We start from the raw sequence: 27,337 nt of genomic DNA on the forward strand, positions 1-27,337 counted from the left end.
GTTATGCCTACCTTAAATGACAGATTCATATTGCAGTTTCTCAGAGCGATATTCTGGATACTGTTACTTCAGATGAAGTGCAGATACCCACTTGTATTGCGAATTAGATGCAGTGCATGTAAACTTACTGATGGAATTACAGCTGCAGTAGCCAAACCCACCCCTGGAACTCAGGCAACTTCTGCAGAACTGTGCAGCAGAGGCATCAAATACTTCCCCTTCTCCACCCCCGAGTTACAAGCTAGAAACTGCAGCAGGAGCTCTGCATGAAAGCCTGGCAACATCAAGCAACCCATCCTTAAGATTTATTTGGTTTAGGAATTGAGCTTTTGTTTTACCTACTTAAGTCCCACACTAAATAGAAGGGGCTGCTTAAGCAGAGGATTCAGAGGGGTAGTTCCTGTCCTCAAAGCTCCTTCTATCTTTGGGGAGATAATACTTAGTTCAGGTCCCACATTAAGTGGTGCAAATACTCTCCATCCCTTCCCTCTACCACACCTATTTAGATATCTCCCCCAGTGCAACAGAAACCCTGCACAATTGGCTCCCTTTGAGTTCTAGCTACCATCCAGTGTCACCCTCTGTAACATTGTCACACAAAGTTGTTCAGGCATCATTATGTAAAATAACCAGGCAGCAACATCACTACTTAATGTTTTCCTATTTATTAGATTTTACATTTCATATATTTACAAAGACATCTGTAGTGTTTTCTATTTAATTTGGTTGCAACTGTCACTTAATCAATACAATATCAGTTCATACTGTCATCGTACATCATTAAAAGAGGCTGTGGATTCACTGTTTTAACTATCGGCACTTTTAACTTACTGATTCTTTAGCCACTGTCATTAGCCAGCTGTATAAATCTATACTTCAATAGTAGTTATTTTAATAAGTAAAAATAATTTGTTGTTAAACTTACCTCAAATGAATGAAGCTTTCAATCATAAAACAGTTCAGGTGTGCTTAATACTGAAGTCACCTACATCATTAGATTCTTTTCAGAATAGGTGGAGCACCCACTGGTACAAACTGATTCTTTATGATGTACGTAACAGTTTAGGAAATTTCCTTAAATATGTTTGCACTGTTATGCATTAATACAAATAAGCTCAACTGGTATTTGATTGTCATGTCATCCTCAAGTTACCAGAAACTTAGGATCCAGAACCAATACTATTTACAAAGTTTAGTCTTAACGTTGCATTAAAAATCATTGTTTAAAATCTATTCCATTCATTTCTGTTTCAAAGCACTGACAGCCTGTATGTTTGAAAATAGCAGTAGAAACTAACAGAAACTGGTAGAAATCAAATGCTGATTGTACTCAAATTTTTCACAGCTTGGATAAGAGAGGTAAATGTTTAAATTACTTTAAATCCCAGTGCAGTTTTCTAACTCACTTTTCATGGATAACCATCCAAGCTGCTGGAAAAAAGGAGGGGTCTCTTGAGAGGCTGATTGACTGGTGAAAGCTCTTCCTTGGCACCTTTCGGATGAGGTAGCCGTGATTCACGCCACTTTTAAAGAAGTAGGAATGGCTCTTTATTCCAACTGTTTTAAGAAACTGACTTAGTTTTTCAATTTCTAGGACTACCTTGAGCTACTTCTCGTAGTATAAACACCAACAGCACTATTCCTATGGCTAGCTGCACTTGTTAGCATATTCTATGGGTTGTGTTTAGGACAGGATTGTCCTTGCAAACTCAGGATGTTTAGGCTTGACAATACACACGTATGTACATTGTACTGAGCACTGCTTATATACTTTGCTTCAATAGTTACCATACTTGGAGCACAAAATGTGGCTAAAAAACAGTCTAGGACTTGTTTTACTTGTTTTAAGTATCTGCCGAAGTGTTGCATTCAGGTCCAAACCTATACACACGTTATTATGTTCATTTTAAAGCAAATGAAAAAAGGTTTTGCGTTTTAAAGAACAGGGTCATAACTGTAAAAAAAAAAAAAAAAAAAAAAAAAAAAAAGCACCTGTGCCTACTTTCCAGTGCCTACTTTGGTCTTTCTACAAACGCTAACCACCTTATTTTACAGTTTCTCTTAGCCTCAGTCTTAAATTCCTAAATTACTCAGAATTTCTCTTAGCAGAGACCTGAGAAACCTCAGCTAAGGAAATGTAGCCAGCATTTAGCAATTTTAAAGCAGACGCAGCTTTCTGCTTACAATGCAATGTCCTGATGAACATACAGCTTCTGGAAGATAAAATACCACAGAAAATACAAAGCTTAAATGTCAGCTTAAACCAGTATGATGCTTTGAGGTAAAACCCCAAGAACTGTGCACTGTTACAGCTGGAGACCCTGAAGTCCTCTTATGCTGTATTTGAGGATTTAAAGAAGTATCAGAAAAATAATTTAAAATATGCAAAACAATGTCAGGAGATAAATTATCACCATCTATTGAAAAAGAAGGAAACCTCTGTTCAAATCCCTTTAACAAAGTTCATGTTATTAAGCTTTCAGGTGCATAGACAAAAGCCTTTCAAAGTAGCCACCTCCCGGAAAAATATTTATTTAATCAACTCCCTTTTAAAATCATCAAAAATAATCCTTGGTTTATTGGTTAGTTAGTTCTCACACAACTCTTTTTGCTCCAGAAAAAAAGAATGTGGAGGCTATAGAAAACAAACTGCATCAGATAAGGAATATCACAAAAAAAAATTTAGAGTATTTTTAGAGAGTTAAAAGTTAGTCCATGACAAAATTCACCCTTGTTTACTGGAGACATTAATTTCTGCCTACAGTAGTTTGTAACAGTTTCTTCTAACATAATCAGATGAATGAATGGACAGATTTTAAATGTTTTATTGCTTACAAGTTGTGAAATAGGTTGAAGTTCTAGTGAAGGAACTGAAATCCAATTTTCAATAGGAATACTTGCAGGTTTTTGTTTTGTTCAAAAATAACTGCTTATTACATTTTGATAATCTCTACAAAATTAATGCCTAATAAATCTGGAATACTATTTCTGAGCCTCATCATATTGCACAAGTTTCGATGCTTGTACACTACTGCTTTTTGTGTGCAAATATAAGGCAATTATATCATCTCATGGAACAAAGCCTGAAATCCTTTGAACCTAGTGCTTATTTTCAATTTTTTTTCCCCTGTTAAAACTTTCAGGATAGATCACAAGACAGAATAAAGTTGGATATTTATTAATACATATATTTGAAAGAGTACTTTCTGAATGTAACAAATATAAAAAGTTATCAGTGTTTATAAATTGTCAAAAATGTCCAAAGTACAAAAGGATACAGTACATTAGTTACATGGAAGTGATTGTACTCTCTGGCACTGAAATCATCTTAATACTGTGGGCATGCACAATATACAGCAGAAAAATTCATGCATCAATCAGAACAAATGAGGAAATAAGACAATTTGCTGCCTTCTCTGATTACAAATTCATTGCTTCTGTTAGTTTTCTTTCCTCAGGAATACCATTTACCTGCAAATAGATGAGAGTTTATATAAGCCATCAGTGGCAGGTGATGCTTCAACAATACTGAACTGTCAACTGGTAGCACAGCACATAAATAGTATGTATTACTCCTTAATCAACCATCACATTGGAAAAACACAAGTACAACCTGGACCAAAAGACAACATATACATGGAAAAGCTTTGCTTGCTTTCTTATGGGGAGGGAGAGATCTGGGAAAAGATTGTTTATCTGGAATTTATTTTGATATTTGGGATCTAACAGACTTCATAGCGAGACTGTGAAGCTCAAAATGGAAAATGTAGTCTACAGTATACATGCACTATTTAGTCTTTTGCATTATAGGAATATTCCATAAACTTTTTCATCTAAGTACCTTAAAACAGTCCTCATGAAATTTGCCTATCAATAGAGACAATTATAAAACTTAATATACCTTTTTATATTGGAGTAACAATTTTCAGCAGCATAATAAAAATGATGTGAGTTGTCACCTTTCATGTAATTCTTTCCTAATTATGTTTTAACTTTGTGAAATACCTGAGCATTATGTCAGCTATCAAAACTGCATTTTTATATAAGGTTCAAAAATGTTTTTTCTTATTGGGGATTCAGATAGTTCCTGAAGAGGATAGTGGTTATTAGATATGGTTTGCTCTTCAAATTATTAAGTATGGTCTATGGAAGCTCTAAAACCGAAATATCTTCTTATTCATGGCGGTGACTGATAGGATGTTAATAATCCCAAGTATTATTGAGAACTTTCTATAGGAAAGGAAAAAAATTAAACAGTGACCATCTAGTTCTATAGTTTTTTTGGCCTGAAGTGTTTTATTTCTGTAAATTTCTTATTTTGAACACATCAATAAAACGGATTGCTAAGTTTGTACTGATGCTGCTAAAAAAAAAAAAAAATCTAACGAGCACCTGAATTTTGTTTTAAATTGTGACTTTCTAAAAATCTAACCTGACAACACGAGTCATAGATATCCTTTAGAAGATAAACTGCAAGAGGCATATGCCATCATGTCATGGAACCTGCACATCCGAGTTACAAAGGAAGGTGTCATTGTAAAGTACAAGAAGAGGAGGAAATGTCTGTCCCAAGTACATTTCCCCCCTCCGCTCCCATTTCTGAGAGCTTGTCACAGCAGATCTATGATGAATATGAAAGAACAGGTGTATTCTAGCAAAATAATGCACTACAGAAAATACACAGAAGGATTTTTAAGATCTATTTTTATGACAGTTTTTTTCAGTGCGACCTGCAAACAATAAGGCCATGCTATCTTGTATTTCATACCTCTTTAAAAATTTCTCACTGCTGCCAACATACATACTACAAGGTGATTTCATATCTTTTTTTACTGCAAGACAAACTGGAATTCTTGTAACAAAACAGTCATAACAGAAGAGCTGAACTGTAACACATTTTTATTTTACCTTCTAAACACCTGCAGTAGTGCGTGTTAAGAGCTATGCTAAATGTCAACCCAAACCAGTGCTGGAGGCACTGGATTGAGGCTTTGACCATCAGGGTCATCTGCCATTTTCAGTGCATGTAGAATAAAGCACACAAATAGCAAAGCTAGCAGAACTGCAGTCAGGTTTGGTTGGTTGGTTGTTTTTTGTTTTTTTTTTTTTTAATAAATGTGTTTTTAATTTCCAAATAACAAAAAAACCCACATGGGCAGAAGCATCTATTATATACTTGCCTCAAATCTTTGAAATGTTGTCATACGAAATTCTCCTTTAATCCCCGAAAGCAGTAATGAAGAAGAAGGATTTTGAATGAAAAGAAAGAGTTGCTTATGTAACTCCTAAGTTAAAACAAGTCTTCCTCTTGGAGCTGTAGTTCTCATGTTATGTTCAATACATATATAGAGAGTTTTGCCTAAATACCTCTTTGAATATTCAAAAATTATACTTTGGCCTCTACATTCTCCTTGTATGATCCTTATCCCCTTTCACATGTCTATCCCTGCAACTAGAGAGAACAATCAGCCTTAGTCGATACTCTGATGGGATCATTCACAGTCTCAGTCAGTACATCAGGATTTGTGACAATGACGTAAAAGCCATGACAGACACGGGAAACCCGCAGCATGGGCATGTGCTTCACCACAGGTTCCCCAATATCAACTCTGTTTAGTAACAGCAATAAAGAGCTCCTTCTTCAGAGCTTAACTAAGATTGGTGGGAATTAGAAATTTTGATTTCCTATCAAGTTTTAGAGTGTCTGAACAGTGTAACTGCATTTGGGAATCCAGCTGCAGCTTCACCTTGTAACAGGGAATTATTTATATGAGGCGGTTTCTAAGTTAGCTGTACCGGATTTCAGTGTCTCACACCGAGTCCTAATGTAGTGTAGCTCCTACTTGTTTAAGCAATCCCATTGCAAAATTTTCACTAGTGTATCACAAGAATTCCGGAGCGACAATGCTGTAATACTTCACTATATTTGAAAATGGATTTCCACTGTCCATAGACCGTATACGTTTTAACTATTGATTCCTCTGCACTGGTCACTTAATAATTACCATATTTTCTCAGTACTGACCTGCAGTCTGCTGCTGTGGAATCTGAGTCTGATGTGGCAGGTTCCTACAAAAAACAATATCTTTGATGCTTCCATACAAACTCTGAAGTATTTTATGCATAAAAGTTCAGTATTTAAAATCTGAGGGTTTGCTTACAAAGCAATAATCCATTTTCACTATGCAAATACAGTTGTCTAAAATTATTGTTAATGGGTAGTTCCTATCATTGTAATTGTCAAGTAGGTTCAGAGCCCCATCAGACCTGGTGAAATGTCAGAGGTACAAGAGTCACTGGAGGCTTCTGCTATTATGCAAAGTTTGGTTTCCATAAGTGATGAGCAGAAAAAAGGTGACAGTTTTGAAACTCAATTATTGACTGTGGAATGAATGAATGGTCAGCTAGTTTTACACATCAGACCAGTTCACCTATCAAGACAAGTTACATTGCTGTGTTCTGCTTAAGTGTCTATTTTCACAGCTACCAGATATTAAGACTGCTTTTAGAGATAGAAAATAGGGGTTGGAATGCAGGTGAAGCAGATAACTCTATGTACAATGTCCTCTGGTACAGGCTTTAGCACCCCAGTTGTAAAAAAATGGCTATTCTGAACGAAGAAGAACCTGTAAAAGACAGGATAGAGCACTTTGCAGCAGTTGTACAAGGGATAATTTATACAGCTGTATTTTCTTTAGCTTGGTAGAAGAAAACTCTCTTCTAGCATTTATCTCCATTATGAAGGGTATTCGGGGCAAACGTGTAAATTAGGGCCAAGTTAGTGCTGGCACTGGACCGGTATCACTGGGGCCATGCAGGGCCACCAGCCGAGGAGCTACTGACTGGAGCCAGTGTCATAGCACTGTGCTGAAAAACACCAGCCACTTCGGCCACCGCTGCCTCAGACCTGCTAAACCCCAGAGACCTCAACCAAACCTTCCTAGAAATTCCTTTTTTCTACAGCACTACCAACCTGTCCGAATTAGAGCACATTCAAAGCACTATCAGTCTGTCTCCACAGTTTCGTTAGGTTACTGATAAATGAACTTTAAGGAATAGAAATTAGTATTTTTCTGGTTTCTGTCTTGGAGAGAGGCTGGAAACAATGAAAACAGCTGAGAGCTCTGAGCATTTTCACTGGCAAGACTGTATTTATTATCTGTGTAATGGAATATGCTCTTCTGTTCAGTGTTAACATTTCAAACATAAACTATGTGTGACAGATACATGACTAACTACATACAAAGTCTGGATTTTCTGTTATGAAACTGCCACCAACCCAGTGGTAGTTTTATACCAGAACTCCAAAGACATGGGTTAAGAGGCAGGTTGTCTAAAACAGGACAGTTTTAATTGATTCCCCAGTCAAAAGTAGTTTTTCTCCAAAATATGCAGAAATGTAACTGTTCCTGGCAAAGCTTCTTGCCAAGTCTGCAGACTGAAACCCAGTCATTTAATTCTATAACAGAAGGCCTTTTTTCTGCTTCAAATGCAAACATCAGAGCAATCTTGAACTAAAGTCATTACTGATACCTCTATAAACAATGCATTTCAGATGACCAGCACTGGAATCTGTAGTTAAATCATGCAACATAATGCATATTAAAAAATAAAATCTAAATACTTACTGCTGTGTTTGCATCAGAGGCATACTGGTATTATCGTAGCTGTCTGTGTGAAGGGGTGGTACAATCTCACCAGTAACTGGGTGAAACACAGGAAGCGTTGAGAGAGGCCATGCTATCTCTCTATTTTTAGACATGTCACGAAGCTCTTTGGTTGATTTCTGTATAGCACTGTGGTGGACCAACTGGATGCTATTTCAAAAGGAAATAAAATAGTAAATACATATTTTAAATGCTCTACCAAAATGGATAGACTTTTACGATTATTGTTTTTCTTAAAAAGACAAGGACTTTGATGCATGCTACAGACTCTAGAGTGCAGCAATTACAGTAAACCTTTACATAGTTAATTTAATAAATACTGGATTTATTTCATTTTTAAGGCAGTAATTATTCCTTGAGATTTTGCTGTCTGGATTAGTATTTTCCGTAAGATCCAAGACTGTGCAATTTATGGCTAATGTTCCGTTTATATGCTGCAGTTAAAATAAAAGTTTCTGTTAACTCCTGATTCTTGTGGTAGATTCGTAAAAACTCAGATTAATTTTAAAACACCATAGTATAGGCACTGGATACCTTCCAGGATATTTGTTCCTGGGCACTGCCTTTAAGATGTAGGCTGGGAAGTCCAATAACCAGGAGTATAAATTACATATTAACATATTTATTCTAACAACACTATTTTATTTTGAATTGACAGCCGTTAATTTCAAACCCTTTTTATTCTGGTCTTCTATCCTTGCCAAGACTCTGATTTAAAAGCAGCTTTCACATTTATGAATTAAACCATGAATTAGAGAGAATGGAAAAAGATTATGACACACATGTATGAAGCATGACAAGCTACTGAGAATGAAAATTAAATGGTAAAAGAAAAATAACAGGAAAGAAGACACTTACTCTGGTGTTTGCATGTTTCTCTTTTCCCTAAAAACAAAACAAAATTTATGAATTAAATAATAGCATTGATAGTTGGAACATTAAATCTATCTGATGATGAAAGTAGTACATGATGTAGAAATGCTGACAAGGTTATTGCTAAACGCAACTTGGCAGCATTTGCAACTGGTTTTATGATGAGGCCTTGATGAACGCACGTATAGAGATGTGATACTGATGAGACACACACACACAGACACACACACACAGAGAAATGAAAATGCAAGTTAAAGAACAAGCTTCTGGCTAAAATAAATTCTGTGACAAAATGAAATTGTAGTTTGTGTAAGAAATGGCAGAAATTACGTTACTTGCTGCTTTCCTTTTATGATTTTTTTAAATAATAATGTCTAGATTCAGTTCATATCCTCAACCAGATTTATTTTATAAAAGTTAGCATTTTAGAAATTACTTACTATTTTCCTGAATCAATGATCCTTTATTAGTATTTTATTTGTTTGGGGCATTTTGGAAAGTTGTGCATATGTGGAGATTTTGTGGAGTTTTGCGCATACGTTGAGGTTTTTAGCCCTTTCAACTAGAACAGTTAAAGGCCCTATATCCACTCTCTTGGAAATTACTGTACGTGCTTAGATGAGACATACTTCAGTATTTCAAGCAGTTATCTTTTGGCCTGTTTTAAATGTTTTTAATGAACTGAATGGAATTCTTATAACACATTTTCTTCTATGCATTATAATCTTAGAAAAATCAACAATTACTTATTAGTGTGTTAAAGTACTCACACTCCTTCCCGTCGGCAGCACATGATATAGGCAAGTATTAGAAAAAGCACCAGTGCTATTGCCGAGGGCACTGCCAGTGTAATTAGGAAATCCGAGTAATAGTCTCTGCTTTTCAGTGTATCAGAAGGTGGCTTGTATTCCCCACCATCAGGTAATATCCCCTCTCCGCGAATCACTTCCTGAAAGGTGGAAACTTGTTTTGTATTGTCAACCTGATACCCCGGGGGGGGGGGGGGAGGAAAGAAAAAAAAAAAAAGAAAAAACAACACAATTATATAACAAAGTAACAGAGTGTAAAAACAGGCAGTATTTAACCAGCTATAACGTATAAAAGATTTCATATTACACATTTGACAAATTCTGTACAATTTCATCCAATCACTTTATTTTTAACCAATAAAACCTTACACATTGCTGAAGGCTTCTGATCAATGTTATAAATAATACCACTTTATTACTTTATCATATTATTACTTTATCTTGTGCCCACCAGAGATACTATGTTTTTTACAGATTAAGTTTAGGGATATCTCACACAAATAGCATTTAGGTAAAAACGCAGTAAACATTTTTATTGCAAACTAATTATTTGATACCGATTTCTTTTTGATTGATTAATCCATTTCTTACTAGTCTTCCTAAATAACAATACTGCCCTCTCTTGTATGAAGGTGGTAGAGATGAAAAGTGGAGTACCCATAGGTTTTCTTCCTCCTTCTTCCTATTGAGCTTCTCACCCAGTCCTCAAAAAAGCAGTGAGCATGAACAGAGCTGCTGAGGACTGAGCAGCTCGACTGCCTCCCCCACCCACTTACAAAATGTGCATTTAGTTGGTCAGAGACAGAGTTCCAAGGTTTTTTTCTACCTTCTATTTCAACTAACCTCCAGAAGGCTGCATTCCTGGTCACAAGTAATTTATTTATTATTTTATGTCTGTATCTAACGTTTCTAGAAATGCAGCCTTTTTTCGCTACTGACTTTCACACTGCATTTAATTGACTGCCTTTCCCACGTGACTTTATAATCTTCTGCCTTCATTTTCTTGTTATCTTCAGTTAGATATTACTTTTAAATTTTATCAGTTTTAAAACCCTCTCCAGATTTTTAATGAAAATAAATTATATTTCCCTACAGTCTTGACCTTTTTCCTGACACTGTTCATTGAGAAATCTTGCAACTGATGGTCATCTCTTTATGATTTACTCTTTAAGTTATAAAATGGTGTATTAGAACTTATGCAATGGATGAACAGGTTTTCATGGCATGCTAGAAATAATATTTTGTTGCGTTCCAATTACATACATATATATATATATGTAAGTGCAAGACAGTTTGACAAAAAATAATATATGTATTCTCCATGCATTAATTACGCAGTATCTTTTATATTAGGTGCACCAAGTTCCACCTGGCTGCTTAGCTGAATCTCAATCCCTAAGCAACACACAAAAAAATATTTACGCACTTACTGATGTAACAGAAGCTCATACATGGTACGAGAACAAGGTACTGCAAAGTAGCATTAAGAGGAAGCATGTAATACGTTGCCTCTCTCTTCAGAATTTGGGACCCGCAAACTTAAATCCACTCTTTAAGTGCTAATCACCAATGTCACCTCAAAAAAAGTAGGAGGAAGAGGATATGATGGTTGTATTTTCACTCACTGGTCTATGATGTGGTTAAGGAAAATGGAGCTCAGCTCCCTCCCAGCCCATGGATCTTGGAGGACTTCCTGCCCCTTGGCTTGCCTTATGAAAAGCAGACTCTGATTAGATAGAGGGAAGCTTGGCTCCTTTTTCCCTTTGATCCACCAGGTTACAGCATGTGCCAGCAATGCTGTTGGCAACAGTTAACACCCCAAGACTGTTTAAATTCAGCTATCATGGTACGTTGCCAAAACAAGCGCTGAGTTCAAGAAGGTGGCGTTATAGGCTGCTGCAGAAAATGACACTTCTCTGAGAGCCTGTTCCCATTACACATCCCAGGGTGATCTCTGTTTTCCTCAAAACGGCACAACAATGCTGTTTCGTGATTAGTTTATGAGCCACTGTTACTATAGGACGTTTTTTCTGGAGTACTCCTAACCAGCTGCTCCTCATTCTGCATGGGTAGTGTTGATTATTCTTGCACTAGTGCACTACTGCTCTGCTGCTCCTTTTCACCGTTTTCTAAGGCTGTTTCTCCAATTTCTCAAGACTTTTCTGAATTCTATCCTGTACTTCAACGCACCTGCAGACCCTTTCAGTTTCATGGGGACTGCAAATTTCACTTCAAAAGCATTTCCACCATCCAGCTTAATAATGAACAACAACAAGAATTATTAATAATTCTACTATGATTACAGCTATCCAACCAGCTCTCTGCTAGGTCCTAGCTTCATCCAGGTCATTTTCCTGAGGCTATGAGACAGTATCAAAAAACCTTACCAAAAAGAAATGACATCTGCTGCTGCACCTCTGTTCTACTTTCTTGTAGAAGGAAATCAAAACTTGACATAGTTTGTTCTTGACAAAGGCTGACTGCCTTCTACTGTTTTTCAGGTGCTGGTAAGTATTGCTGTATACACATGTACCTTTTGCAATTTCTCAACAGAAAGCCAATTAATAGGAAATAATCTGGATATTCTTTTGAAAACAAGTATTTTCTAGCTTTCTAACAGCTTTCCTAATTTACAGTGTATAGAAAGAAAGGGCTGTAAGTTACCTCATCAATTTTGTGTATGAATACCTTTTCTCATACCCAATACATTTTTTACATTGTATAAAAGCCTTTCATATCTCCCCTTCAGTTTCCTCTTGAGCAACATCTGAAGTAGCTCAACAATCATCTAAGTTTATTTTATGTACCTTCACCGTCTTTGTTCAAACTTACCTGCAACATTCTCTTCCAATACTCTATCATTTCTTGATTTTCATTACTGGAACTAAACAATAACCTTTAAAAGCCTCTTTGGGAATTACATTCCTTCCATGGCAAATAGTCTAGTTAGTGTTCGGTTATCATTTTTCTTGTATTCAACTGAGAAGAATGTTCCCATTTATTTTTAATTTATTAGTCAACACTATTTTCTTTTTCTATTTCATTTTTAACATGAAATATGTTTTAGACAATTTTCAGAAAGATTTTTTTAACAGCGTAGAAATTACATTTAACTGGTCAGTGCTGTAGACTCAATGTTTGAGAACACCTATATATATATACACACACATTATAGGAAAGTAAGTGTAACTAGCAGTATTAGCACACTGAATTAATGAACTATGCCCACCTAAATAATCCTCTCAATACTTTTAGTTCTGTAAGCCCTCCGGCCATTTATATAAATTACCACTAGTTAAAAGGAATATGGTGGTTTCACTGGTGCTCAGCTTAATAGAATTTAGCCTACATAGCAAAATCCTTTCACAATCTTAAGAGTGTCTGCTAGATGGAAAACAATGTCAATCAGTCATGATAAAGTGGAATTTGGCAGAGTTGTCTGGCCAGGCTGGAAAAACTCCTACCTCAGTCACATCTGGCATAAAATATTGTACTTCTACAAACATAATTTTTATGCAACAATAAAATAACTCACCAGAGAGATTTTACACCAGTCAATGTGGAATTGAGTACGAAATTTTTTATCACAGGTTATTACAGGCTCCATTTCTTGACTGCATCTCAGCTGATTTTGTGGGTTTTCCACTTCACGTAAGCACGAAGAGAATGGAACATCTGCCCCAACCATAACATACACACTGCAGAAAGAGATGAGTGACAGACTGTCAGGGTACCTCTCACAAATCCCCAAAGAACAACCACATATTATTCCAAACATTTATTGTTCATGGTAACATTCAGCTGTGATTTAAAGACTAACATGATTTTTAAAAATTATTTTTATTGATAGCATACTTTAAGCATATGAGTAACAGACTGAAATCAAAACTATTTTTCTATCTGCTTCTTACGACTTACTCTGTTTTGCTGCATAATGTAAATGTTTGCTTACCATCAAAGTTGTCAATTTCTATGAAGTCACAGAGCTCCAAGTATAGGTTCCTCACATAAGTAAATCAGTACTACTATTGAAAATTGCATTAAAAATAGTATAATTGTATATTAAGGAAATCTTCAGTCCTGCTCAGCACAATTTTTTCAAAAAGTTTCTTCCCATGTTTTCAAATAAAATATATTAATATGAACCTGCCAAAGCCCCCAGCTTCTCATTAAAGATTCCATAATGTAGCTATGCATTGACAACAAAATTTGCAGAATACTGAAAGCTGAATGTAAACTTAGTACTTCATTTAGCATTACAATACAAAAATAAGAGCTACTGTGCTACCTGTATTATTAATTTTCATATTTAAATATGCAGAATGCCGCTGGAAAATACAGTCTACTCCACCAGGTATAATGTGCCAGTGAATCCTGACACAGAAATTAGGTCCTGGTTGCCATTTGGTATGTTAGGCATTATCTAACTAAACATTCGAAATGCAGCCACTTGTATTACACAGCTCTGCTATTACTCCGGTTAGACCTTCTTTAGATGTGCTCAGAAACTCAGAAAAGGGCTCTGAAACAACAATCTTCTCTGCACACATCTCGGATTTTGAACCCTTAGCCCTTTCTTAGATATTATTTGACACAAGATATTTAAAAATAACTAGGCATCTTTATTTTTGCCAGGAAAAAAGCACTACCACAACCATATTCTGAAAAGACTGAATCGTTATTAGTTTTTAATTGAAGTATCTTGTTTCAGTACAGAATTTATGGTTATGAATCACAACTGGAAATAGTGAATTCCTGCAGTTTACACTCAGTAACCTAAATTCCCCAGATACTTCAGCTTACCACATTCGGATGAAAGCCCACAGTCCTCCTGAAGCACGTAACTAAATTTCACTGAGTGCAGCTACAAATGACACTGTTACATGCTAAATGCTCTTGGAAATCTAAGTGTTTTTGTAACCTATGCTTTGTAACACCTTGTTTCAAAATTTTGAGTTTTGTGAATTGGGAACTATTTAACACTTGAAAAGTATGCCAAACAACTGTTCAGAAGACTGGAATTATAAAATAAGCATATTTTCTACTGTTTTATAATAGAATTTATTTATATGTTTTATAATTAATAGAATTTATTTGTATCCCTTGGATTGTAAAATCTATGTATAGAAACTGTCACCTATTGAAATTGTATCTAACATGATAAACCTATGGTATCTAACATGTATCTAAACATGTACCTAACATGATAAACCTATGGTGTAAAGGAAGCTTGGAACATCAGTAAACTTTTCATATCTAATACCAATCTGGATTTCTAAAATATAAGACAGTAATTGCAAGGATTCTAGAAAACCTGAAAAAATATTAAGCTTTTCAGTAAAAATAAAAAGAGTAGGGCAAAAGCATTAGACTGACACACGTGCTTACCCCTCTTTCATGTCATTAATAGGAAGTGGAACTCTCCCTCCCCTGTCGAGGGCTGAAGTAATGTTTATAGCATTCAAGCGTTCCGGCTGCCACACATTTTTCACTGCTCCAAGAAAGTCGCCAAGAACTTCACTTGCTAACATTTCTTCTACGTTCATATTCCTTATGAAGAACTCCGCTTGATACGGTAAAGGAAAATCTAGTTGTGATGAAAAAGGAAGAGTTTTGCCTTAAACAAAGGCTCCATAACAAAGAATGTGAAGTAATGACTAATGTAATACCACTTTAAGATTGATACACCTTTCCAAAAAGCTTGTATTTGAACTAGCTAATTTTGACCCTAATATGATTATGCTTAATTAAATAGTACATTAGCTGTTACTTAAGCTGAAAACCATTGGCTATTTATAAAGCAACTGGGAGATGAAAGAGCGGACGAGTCTCAGCTGGTAAATTGTCATTAAATATAACATTACATTCATGCTAATTTTGCGGTCAAAACTGATCTGCAGTGAGAATGGATTCCAACCTGCAATACTCCAGACTATAAATATATAAATGATGAGGACAGTTTTAAGGACACAAACTATTCAATTTTTTTTAACTGAAATGTCCATACATGTCTGTTGCTTTCTGAATCTGCCTATATGTTCCTTGCACAAAGAACATGCAGAAGTAAAGCAAACTAAACAACATGCAGAAAGAGAGTAAAATCCTTCATGTAAGGTCCATTTGAAAAGACAGGGAAAAAAATAGAAATTAATAAACATGCCTCTTCTTTTAGTGAGTAAGGAATAATGTTTTACCTAACACAAAAAAATTAAATAATAAATTGAATCAAAAGAGGGAAACTCTCTTCCTTCCTCTTTGTGCCCCACATTTGGATTGAATACCAGACAACTATTTTACATTAATTTTTTAATCTTAAAAGGAGACCAAATGATGTTTTCTGCTTATTCAGTTCAAAACACAACAAGCTATTTTCTGTACATACCTTCCGCTGACATTATATTAATTATCAAATTATGTCTTGCTGTCTCAAAAGTACGCCTGTTATATGCAGTGATCTAGAGTTAAAAAGATTGCAAAAGAACAATGCAAATATGAAAATCAGATAAATGAAACATCAATGAAAATTAAGTTGATAACTTAGAAATACTTATCACCTCTTAAATGCTTTGCCTCCTTACTTGGGAATGTATGAACATTCATTAATACAAAATCTGAAAGGTAAGATCAATTTATTTCATGCAGTACTACCTTCAAGTCATGATACTGGAATTTCCTCAACTAGTCTATAGCCAAATACAATTGTCCAAGGGATATATGTGAATATAATATATTTTGGTCCAGATAAAAGTGTTCTACCATACACATGTATTCTTTCTTTTCTGCTGTTTTTGTTTTAAGGACAACCATAATCAAAGACCAATTTCTCTGTTTTCCCCTTCCACCTTCCTCCACCAATACTGTAAGACACACTTTCATTGATATCTCCTAGTGAACTAAATATCTCCTAGATGGAGATTTTTAAAGGAAAGAGGGCTGGGATCCCAGCAATTCTAATCTTTGGGACTGGGATTTAGTTTTAGCTCTAGCCCCACTGAAGTAATACTCCGTGAATGGATTCACAAGCATTCCCCCAACACAACTAGTTTTTTTAAAAATCATGGATAATTGTAGGGGAACTGAAATCTAGTAGGTAGATGCAACACTCATGACTTTTCTTTTGGGAAGCTTACGTCAGAGTTGTCAAGCATTGGAACAGGCTGCCCAGGGGAGTGGTTGAGTCGCCATCCCTGGAGGTATTTAAAAGATGTGTAGATGTGGCACTTAGGGACATGGTTTAGTGGTGGACATGGCAGTGACAGGTTAAGGGTTGGACTCTGTGATCTTAAAGGTTTTTTCCAACCTAAACGATTCTATCACTGTGACTCATGATCAAATTATGTAAGGATAGCAATTTTATAGTTTAAATGCATAAGATGCCCAAAATGCTTTCAAGTGGTTACTTCTCAGTGGTAACTGTATTCCAAAGATGTAGTACGACCAAGTGCTTGTTCCTAAGAAATGCAGAACAAGGCTGGATATCAGTATAATTATGTATTATTTTATCTACATTTTTTTTTCCTGAAAGGTGATAAGACTTTCATGAAACAAACTGAAAAAGACTAACTTTTTTCCTAATTTCAGACTTCAGTTAATTAATTTCAGGGAAAAAGGAGAGGCAGAAGAGTAGCAACAGAAAAAGATCCATGTTGCTTCTCAGCAGAGCTGCAAACCATCGTGACATCGATTATTAAACAAAAATTAACAGAAGCTGCACTTCTTTTAAGAGATTTAAATGCAAAGGAAAAATGCTCTGGAATTCCTTCTGCAGGTTCATTTAAGTATAGATGGAAAAGCTTATCAGATACAATTACATCTTATGTAATGTAACATTTTCATTATAAAATTAAAATAAATTCCTGAGATTTTTCAAATCCTCAATTCCGTTATTAATTTTTCAAAGGGTTGTTTCAACAGTAGTTTAAAACAATACTTAGAAAACCTAACTTTCTGGTTGTACAAGCTTTATACAGGAACATGACAGTAAGCACTCCGAGTCTGCACTCCAGCAGTGAGAGCTGCCAGTGTGGACCATGCACCTGTACGAGTAATAGCGACAGTGGCAGAGACTGCCTTTGTACTGAACATTCACTGAAACGCAAATCCTCTTTGCACAGCTTTCAAAGAAGCTTGAGCTCGAGAACATTACCCGCTCTACTGCAGTGCTATGCATAATGTTAGGCTCTTCTAATCATGAGGTCACCTCCAATTAATTGATCTAACCATGACATCACCTCAGGAATCACGACATGATAAAAGTTATATTCAGGCCAGGAATATGCAACTGCTTCTCTTGGGTGGCACTAGGAAGGGGATCAAATGCAATTTGCCTGCCTCACGTACTACAGAATTAATTTAAAAGCCATATCTGAGAGAGGACTGCAATGAATTAACTTGTATGTGAGGCAGGATTTAGTTCTAATATAGGCTTGGGGTCATGTTTATAATAGAGGTCTTGATATAGATCTAGAATCTAAAAGTACATGCCATTTAAAAAAAGGGCGATTTTTAATAACAGTTTCCTCTACAGAAAGCTAAGTGGAGTCTGCAAGTACTTCTCCACATGATTAATTTTACAGATGTGATTAGTCCTGCTGGAATCAAAAATGAATCATGTATACAGAATTAAGCATGGGTGAAATTATCTACAGTATAACTTAACATTTAGAGATGTCATTCTTGAGGAAGAAAACTGTATCAAATGCAATTTAGAGAAACAGAAACTCATCAAGGGTTTAAGACAACCATACTGCTGAAGCAGCAAAATGGCTGGAGCATGTTAATGAGATTTTCCTTAACACTGTGAAACCACACAGTGTCTGATTCAGTCTGCCATCTGTGATGTACATGGCAGAAAATACCGTCCTTTTTCCCTTTCAATTGCTGCTCAATGAATAATTGGTGCTTTTAAACATTTGTATAGCTAATTGTCAAAAATCAAGTGGCAGGTTTTGTCATTGTTACGCATATAAGAATAGAAATTAAATACATGTAAGTGTTAATTAAAATTAAATTTATCAATAAACATGAATAATGAACCATATAATAATCTGATGAAAAATAAATTTAATTTTAAAAAACAACAACAAATAAACCCAAAATCTGTTTATTGATGGAACACTGTATTTTCCTGTGGAGAACGGTCTGGCCCATATTTAGGGCAGAATATTACAAAGTTCAGAATTCAGATATTCTTCAAGTACAGTTGTTCACAAAGGCTTTTTCCCCCCTGTATTTTGAATAGAACTTTAATTAATTTGTAATTTACTGAAATGAAATGCCTCTTAGAAAGACGAAGGGCAAGAACCTAAAGGTATTTCACCTAGGAATATCAAGCTTAAATCATTAGTGCTATTTACTAATTATACCTTAAAAGTCAAACATGAAATGTCATACAACTTGTCTTTCTCTCAAAATGGGATGCAATGGTACCAAAGAGAATATGTTATGTCACAGGTCCTTCTGTTCCTGCCTTATAATCTTTCTTTTTTAAAAAAATCTGATTAACTATTAAAAAAAAAAAAAAGAGGCAAATGCTTGTTTTTGAATTCTGAATCTTATACTCTAAAACAAAAGAAATATTTTGAACCTTTAACAAAAAATACCTCAATGATGGTTGGTTTGCCCACATTTTCTACAGTTGGTGAGCCATAGAGCACTCCATCACTGTATGGTGTCCTTTGTATATAGCGTAGCCATCCAGGTCTGTCTGGGTAGCCCATTAAGTTGGTATTAAATGTTATAGGATCATTACTTATTTCACCTAGACAGGAAAAATTACATTAAAGTATTTACCAGAAAATACCATACACTTTCATTCTGATGTTTCCATTAGAAAATCTTATTGTCTTCCAGTTATGTCTTCTAAACATTTCCAAAACGAAAAAAATATTGCTAACCTCCACCATATCAGAAATACGTGAACTCCTACTCAACACTTGTAAGTGTTAAAAAATTCATATTTGAAAAGTGTAACCAACTGCAGAGATGAATGTGTTTGTACTACTTAGAGAGTCCTGGCTGTGTGCTTGCACTCTAACTAGTAGGTCTGATTTTCAGAGCTCCGTTCCACCTAGAACTGAAGCATCTAACCTCCTTACTGACAAAAGCACAAAGTTCTCAGTCCTTTAATTCCCAAGAAAACCCTTATTTTATTTACATTTTAAGAACAGCCCTGGAGACCCAATGTACCAGGGCAGGCTCACTGTAAAGAGTGGCTGTGTAATCATCAATGTCTGAAAGCTTCTGTTAGCATCAGGATATACCTACAGGTCTTCAGCACCAACAACCTGGCAGTAGTTTTTCTTTAGAGAAAAAATAGTTTCAAAAAGACCAGACATTCCCGCAAAATGGATCCACTGATGGCTACTAAATACAATGGTCCAGATGCAATCTCTACAAGCCCCAGAAGTTAAAAGCAGTACAACAGTTTTTGTGGTTACTGATACTCTTACAAATGGCCAGATTTGACTTCTGTGTATTTTAGCTTTTGTAAGCTTCTGTAGTGTACACATTACCAGATCCTGACCACTGAGGTGTAAGCACCTTACAGCTGAGGCACAGAACTCAAGCAAATCACTCAGGCTGTGCACACACCTCTGCAGTGTGCTCCTCCAGCTCAGCTTTGAAATGGAAACAGCAGCAATTGTAGGACAAGTGACAAGAGATGACAAGCAGGCTGGCACAGAAGGCAGAAACCCTCCAGCAAAGAAAGAACGGCTGTCATCTCCTTCGGAGGGGAACAAAGTGACTGAGACCTGTTGCCAAAGGGTAACTAGTTTTCAGGTATGCATTTACACATCTGGCTGTGGGTAAAAGGAATGCAAACCACACCAACCCAGCACCAGGGTATAACACAACTTTGCTCACGATTCTCTCAGGACATCCCAGTAATGTAATCTATTTCATTCATAATAAAATTCCCAGCATCACAAATGATTTGGGGAAAAAAATTCTGAAAGCCACCTGTGATACATTCTGGTTTGCCCTCCATCAAGGTAGGCAATGTGAACGATCCAGCAGAGCAGACAAAAACAAAAGGGCTGTGGTAACAGCTGGCCTTACAGTGAATTTCTGATATGATCACAACCGTCTACGGATACAACAATTTCAGCAGTATCTGAAATCAGATTCATATTGCCTTCAAATCACGAGAATGTCAAGACAGGCTGGGGCTGCAAAGATTCAAAACACAACCCATCTTCAGTAAAATTTCCAGGTTCCTTCCATCTGTGTGTCAAAACAGGGAGAAAATGGGACCGAGGCAAACTTCACTCTGCCAGTCACTGTTATATGAAATGAAGACCCAGGTATACATGCTAGGAAAAGCAACCATTTTTCAAGGAGAGGAAATTTTTTAAACATCCGGTTTTATTCATGACAAAATTTAACCAATGCTAACAGAAGCTTGTTTTTTCTTTTAAGTGAGTTTTGAAACTAGTACTCTCAATTCAAAAGCTTATTAATGAAACAGGCTTTGATTATGTGTGCACTGTACATTTATTGTAGGTTTTTTTCCTATTTTAATAGGAAAATAGGACAGTTATATTTATCTAAATAAGACATATTTATATATTTATTATTCCTTTTCATTGTTGATAAGCATGTGGAGGCAGAATGTTCTCTCCTTCTCTTCCCCCCCCTCTAGATTGCTTATATATATTCTAACTTGCCAGTGATCAATCCTTTAGGTTTGCCTTAGGTGTATGTCAAAACTCCATACTTAGGAAATCACAACTTTCTCTAAAAACAAACTGCTTATTAATAATAAACTGTTCTTAAATATATGAAGAAGGCTGAATCCAAAGGAGCGTTTGTTTTAAATGAAAGAAAACATCATTACATAGTCTCACATTTGATTTCATCTTCTATTGTGTCTCAAGGTTATTATGTTTTCAAAGCACTCCTTCACATAGCCTAATACCTACTACATCTGAAACAGTGACCAGATAAACAGCATTTTTAAGAGACATAAGAAATCATGGATGTTTAATAATTATTTAATGCAAAAGTGAAAAAGTATACTTCCTATATGTAAAGTGTTATCACGCCTTCCCAAATTATTAAACACATTTTTCACAATACACAGTTATATGCATCTTTTCCCAAATGATGATCACAAACCAGAACATTCTAAACTTGTAGGACCACATACGCTATTTCATTTGAAGATATTTCAACAGAAACTAAAAACTGTTCTATGTACGCTACATGCCAAACTCTAAGGTATGCGAAATAGACTTGAAATTTTTAAAACTTTTTTTTTTTTTTTTCTACATTTTTATATAATATGGAAGATGTTAGCATCCCATACCAGGCTTTGGGTAAGGAGGAAATTCCCCCTTAAAGTACTCTCTCTCCAAAACATGAACAAAAAGAACTCCAGCAGAAGGGTATACATTCCGATCAGAGTGCACCTTAGACAGAATCGTGTACACTGAAAAGCAGAAAGGAAGATAAGAGACAGAAAAAAGCAAAAATGAGACATGCTCTAGATAACACAGCATGCATTTCAATAGCAATGTGGGCAATCTGGAAGAAGGAAAGCAATGAGTATTAGATACCTGTTAATAAGTTTTTTAAAAGGTTGCACAGATTTAGGGACAGAACACAGAGCAAACCCTCTCTCTGCCCAACAGGATCCCTTCCAAAACGGCAATAAACAAAACTGGCTATGTTAGTATTTCAGAAGTTGTATGAACCCTTTATTTCTACTGCAATTAAAAAAAACACCAAACTGAGAGAGGCTATTGTAATTTTATAGTTGGTTTATTTGTAATATTACATGAATAAAAATACATTAAAAGAATGATACAATTGTGTTTTCCTGGTATTTTACACAGAAATAAGGAATATGAGAAACAGAGGAACCTTACCAATCGATGATACTGATTCCTTACTGAATGGAAATCACAGATTTTTCAGTTCTTGTACAGAAAAGGACAAAGCAATTCACTTCAGCTCAGGATTTCTATGAATTTTTAAAGCCAGACTTTCTTAGACCCAGCAAGTTCAGTTAACATACATCTAAAAATCTGGTTAGAGAGCTTGTTATTGAAGATGCTGTGCTTGTTTTGAAGGATAAAACAGAAGAACATGGGCAATTATAGGCCAGTCAGGTGTCACTGATTCCAAACAAAAAAATGAAGCTGTATTTTAAATGACTCAGAATGAAAAGCCGAAAGGAAAACCTAAAAGAACAACCAGCATATGTAAAAACAATATGCTATTTTTTATGCAGTTACAAATTTAGTTGTTAAAATAAAATCTTATTTGGGTGTAACACATTTGGCACAGCACTATATACAAATTTTAAAGAATTAGAAGAATACAAAAAAATCAATATGATACATTAAATAGGTAAGAAACCACTTTACTGCCATGTTTAAAAATTTAAGTATAAATGGAGAATACTGATCTAATAGGTGCTTGTCATGGTGTTTTAACAAGACACACTGTAGGTTGTACTACTATTCCATACTACTCTTCAATTTTAAGTCAGCGTCCTGAAAGAATCAATCATTGCTGATAATTTTCATCAATGAGATGAGGATTACACAAGTGGTAAATAAAGATAAGTCACAGATGCAGATATAGATAGCTACCTGCCTTGCTTGCTAAACTGGAAAAAACTTTATGTGAAGTCACATCTCCAAACAAAGATTACAGGCCATACAGCATGGGGTAATGTCATAGGGAAAAGCAACTCCGAAAGAGATTTCAGAGTCATTGTAACAAACTCATAGGTACAAACTTGTACCTCCTAGAAGACAAAGTGCTACTTTCAACACTTGGATCAATAAGCAAAATACATTTGAAATGTGGCTCAAACTGGTGTAATTTTCTAATCCTGGTATAATTTCTGCAGCCTTATCATTATACCAACCTTCTTCCTTGAGATCTGCTTAAAAAGCCACTGCTAATTAGGCATTAATCACAGACATTCCATCCCCTCGCACCACGTACTCCGTATGGAATCTATCTCACCTAATTTTAGATGCCTTACAGAAACAACATCCACCACTGAGTTAGCCAGGCTCCTTTTATAGTCAGTGGAAAAGAAACAGACACTTCTAGGGGTTGATTAATTTGATTTCTCCTGTAAAATGAGATGAATCATGTCCTAGATTCCTGACTACACTGACTAGATCTCCCCGGACTGCAGAAGCAGCTGAGAGGAGATGCAGACATTTGTAATGTAGTCCTCTACATTTAGTTACATACTTCCCACTCTTCAAGCCTGATGTTGCAGAATTAACAGTCTCAAGCTCTGGATATACTATTGATCAAATTCCACAGTAGCTGCCTTCTCTCACTTTTGGAAACCACTTTTAACACAGTACTGACATAATACCTCTCTAATAATTTTACCTTAAAGAAAAAAGTGGATCCTGATATTTAAATAGGTTATTACAATTTTGTGTGGTTAATAAACTAGTTACTGTAATTTTAATTATGTAGACTTGATTTAAGTACAGTAACATAGCAATTAGATTTGTATAATTAAAATTAGTAAATTGATGACCCAAAAAACTTTTGCACTCACTTCTGTGAACGATCTGTAAATAGAACAAGGAAACTAATTAATTTCCTTTAAAATATTTTTAAGAAAGCTGAAAAAGTAATAACATTAATAGAGCAGAAAAGCTGACAAAAATATGGTGGCTGGCTGAAAACAGATCAAATATCTAGAAAAAAAAAATCCATTTTTCCATTCTGATGCTTTGACTCTACAATGAAAATCCATTTCAAACAGGAAGAACAGTGAAAAAGTAATGTATATTTTCTCCATAAGCAATAGTTTTAGAAAGGAAGAATGATAACAGAATCATCAGTTATTGGAAAAAAACCCATGTAACTTTTTTTTTTTGTCAGAAGAAATCTATTGCCACCACTAAATGCCTGCCCGTTCCTAGTTAACGAGATGTCCTCTGTTGCTGGAGTAAGCATACCAATAAGGATTTCATGCAGATATAAAATGGTGATCTTGGTGGAAGCCTAAAAATGCCTCTTGAAAGGAAAAAAACCCATAAACCTATTTTATCTTATGACAAACACATTGTAAAGACACAAGTATGGAAATTAAGAATTTGAAAGTTCTCACCCCCCCTTGTCAGAGCAGCTCTCTTTTTCCCCTATGAAGTTTCTTCAAAATCAGAAGGGAAATGATGAGTCTTCAGCCCACTACAGCAATCACTGCTTTTCAATAACGAAACAAGTGAAATGCTATTTTCTTCAAAAGCTTTTAAAACCCACAGTTATTTTTATAAGCTTGCCTGAGACTGGAGATGAATGTGCAATCATCTTAGGTGATCTAGGGATGAAACTGAGTATACTTACCAACTTCTAGATACTAATCTCATACAGCAGACTGCCAGATGTGAATTGCCTGGGCAAATTCCTTGTGGAAGATAAAAACCTCAGGGACTCTGAAAGGCTTCTCTAAAACTAACAGGGGAAATTAAAAATCTTCACTACATAGGATCACAACCAATTCCGGCTGGAAAAAAGACAGTATCAGCTACCTCAACAGCAGTGTTTTCTTCCTTCCTGTTTCCAGATCCCTTGGGGGACTTTCTGTAGATCCCACGATACATCTGTGCAGAAAGGTTAGAAGTTCTGGAGATTGTGAAAGTAGATTAATTGGGAACTGAAGGTTCAAAAATACACACCACTTATTCAAACGTGTATAGAAACTGTCCCGGTTGTTGTTCTTGTAGGACTTGAACATGGGCACAGCCGGGAATTCAGCTAGGATTGTATCACCCTCCAGCCTGGAGCCTGTTATCAGACACAGATAACCCCCATCTTCAGAAATTTCAGAAGATTTACCATGTTGGTTGAAGACTCTATGTTGATGATCTTCAGAAAAAAAAAAAAAAAAAAAAAAATCTACCTTGAATTTTTTTCTGGTAATTTCAACAGGTTCTCTCCCCATTGATTTTTAGCAGATGAAGCACAACCCCAGAAATAACCTGATTTGGGGGCCAATCCAGACTGCCTGCCTGGATAGGCAATCAGCACAAAGCCTTTTCTCAGCTAGTATACACTAACTAAAATATTCTGTGTGTACTTACATACGTAAAAAGACTATTTTACTGTCATTTATGCATATGAAAAGATTTTAATTGTTACAGACAAGTTATTGTATTAAGCAAACTGCAGAGGTATCTCCAAGCAACCAGCCGTGATAAGAAAATGTGCAATATTAGGTATACGCACAGCCATTATTTTAAGCAAAGCTATAGGAACAGAAAAAGTTGGGGAAGACTCAAAGACACACAGGTCTGTGAATGTTTAAAAGATTGAAGAAATGTGGAATTTTCCAAAGTACTTACCTTGAAATAGCACCTTATTCCTAAAACAAGGACATGACTGAAAAAGCAAGAGTAATATTAAAAGCAGATTTGACTGAACCAACACGGGATTTAAATTTACAGCCTAAACTCACCATTCTTCTCAACAGCCTTTATTCTGCTGATAATATAACTGTGGGCTTGCTTAGTCGTCCAGTTAACTGTTCCACTATTGCCATCAGCAGAGCTTAACAAAAAAGCTTTTCAGAATAAAACAAACGCAAAAAAAATAAAATTAGTCAGATCAACAGACTCCCACAAACCAAGTATCAGATGGGATCAGATGCCTTCTATATCAGGTTCTAAACTCAGTTCAGAGTTTAGAAACCTCAGGTTAAAAAAAACAGTGGTGTTTGATTTGAATAAACACCTAATAATCTTCCTGACAGTGACTTTTTTCACGCTAATTTTTCCAAATAAGCTAAGTTTACATTAAACACCTAAAACTCTGCAGACACTTCTGCTGACATAATTATACTGATGAAGATGATTAAGAGCATTTTCTGATAAATATATTTGCACTGGCAAAACGTAATATACAGGTAAAGACGTATCTAAAGTTACTTTCACCGGCATAGTATGATTTGACCAAAGTAGAGAAAAGTAATAAAGTCAAGAGCACAGCTTTGCTTATATAAGCAAAGCATCTTTATATAAAGACACATGGGGTTGATCACTTTGCCTTGCAGGCATAACCAATAATCAATTTTGAAAAAAGAACCAGTTAAAAATGGTTGTCTTCATCCCACACAGCTAGAACACAGCCTGAAAACAGCTGCATCAGTGAAGCTGAAGGTGCAGGAAGGTTTAAATGTGCTGAGGAGCAAATGATTACAGGAGCCAGAAAGCAGCTGTGGAGCTGACAGAGTGACTTTTACCAGTAGCAGAACTGCCTGAGAAAGCTCCCTCCTCACTTCCCACTTTTTGTTCTTTTGTTCCCTTTCTTCTGTGATGAATAATAGATATATCAGCTGTTTGTATAGTTACATGCCAACTGAAAGTGCAGAGGGAAGGAATTTCAGTCAGATGCTCGTAAAGGGAAAGTGGCCATAATAAACAGTCTTTCTTTTGAAACAGTTTGGGAGCAAGAACTCACATCAAACCCCAGTTAAAAAGTATTATCAGATCAGCATCTTAACTTCCTTGTAAAAATAGTAACAAAAAAAGCCCACCATCAAGTAGCAGTACTTGCATACAGTTTGCAGGAAGAAATGAACACTTATTGGCAAACACTCAAAGTATGCAAATATCACTTAAAATAGAAGCTTAAACATCTGTGGAGACTTCTGCTGACAGTTACACTGGTCAGCTATTACATTACTGATATCACGTCCTCCAAACAGAATTTAGAAGGCCCAACAGATCTGGCTTAAGCAGTAGTCAAGATACACAAATGCTCAATCTATGCATGTGAATGAGTCATTTATAATGGTAACACCTAAAATGGAATTGAGGATGAAGTGTGTATTGGGTTTATGTGCATGTGTGTGTGTGTGTGTGGCAAGGGTTTTGGAGTGGGACAGGCTACAGTGGTGGCCCCTGTGAGAAGCTTCTCAAAGCTCCCCCAGCTCCCAGCCAGACCCACCTCTGGTCAAGGCCGAACCAATCAGCTACAATGGCTGCGCCTCTACAATAA

The 27,337-nt window shown here is 35.9% G+C and overlaps 1 protein-coding gene across 5 annotated transcripts in view; it reads right to left on the reverse strand.

Moving 5' to 3' along the window:
* Nucleotides 1–57: 57 nt before the first annotated feature.
* SGCE (sarcoglycan epsilon) overlaps nucleotides 58–27,337 on the reverse strand; it is a 38,237-nt gene continuing 10,957 nt past the window's right edge. Inside the window, exons 2-12 of one of the 5 annotated variants that reach the window (XM_074900301.1) lie at nucleotides 21,660–21,782; nucleotides 18,952–19,109; nucleotides 15,732–15,804; nucleotides 14,738–14,936; nucleotides 12,885–13,047; nucleotides 9,311–9,522; nucleotides 8,526–8,552; nucleotides 7,629–7,817; nucleotides 6,026–6,069; nucleotides 5,181–5,215; nucleotides 58–3,471 (exon numbers count right to left, since the gene is read on the reverse strand). In XM_074900301.1, coding sequence (XP_074756402.1) covers nucleotides 3,421–3,471; nucleotides 5,181–5,215; nucleotides 6,026–6,069; nucleotides 7,629–7,817; nucleotides 8,526–8,552; nucleotides 9,311–9,522; nucleotides 12,885–13,047; nucleotides 14,738–14,936; nucleotides 15,732–15,804; nucleotides 18,952–19,109; nucleotides 21,660–21,782 — 1,274 coding nt within the window. In that variant the 3' untranslated portion in view covers nucleotides 58–3,420. Of the gene's footprint in view, nucleotides 3,472–5,180; nucleotides 5,216–6,025; nucleotides 6,070–7,628; nucleotides 7,818–8,525; nucleotides 8,553–9,310; nucleotides 9,523–12,884; nucleotides 13,048–14,737; nucleotides 14,937–15,731; nucleotides 15,805–18,951; nucleotides 19,110–21,659; nucleotides 21,783–25,796; nucleotides 25,902–27,337 lie in introns of those variants that run through there. The other 4 variants (XM_074900302.1, XM_074900303.1, XM_074900299.1 and 1 more) reach the window with 4 other exon arrangements.

The sequence above is a fragment of the Athene noctua genome, chromosome 2 (genome assembly GCF_965140245.1).
Source record: "Athene noctua chromosome 2, bAthNoc1.hap1.1, whole genome shotgun sequence".
Taxonomy (NCBI): Eukaryota; Metazoa; Chordata; class Aves; order Strigiformes; family Strigidae; genus Athene; species Athene noctua.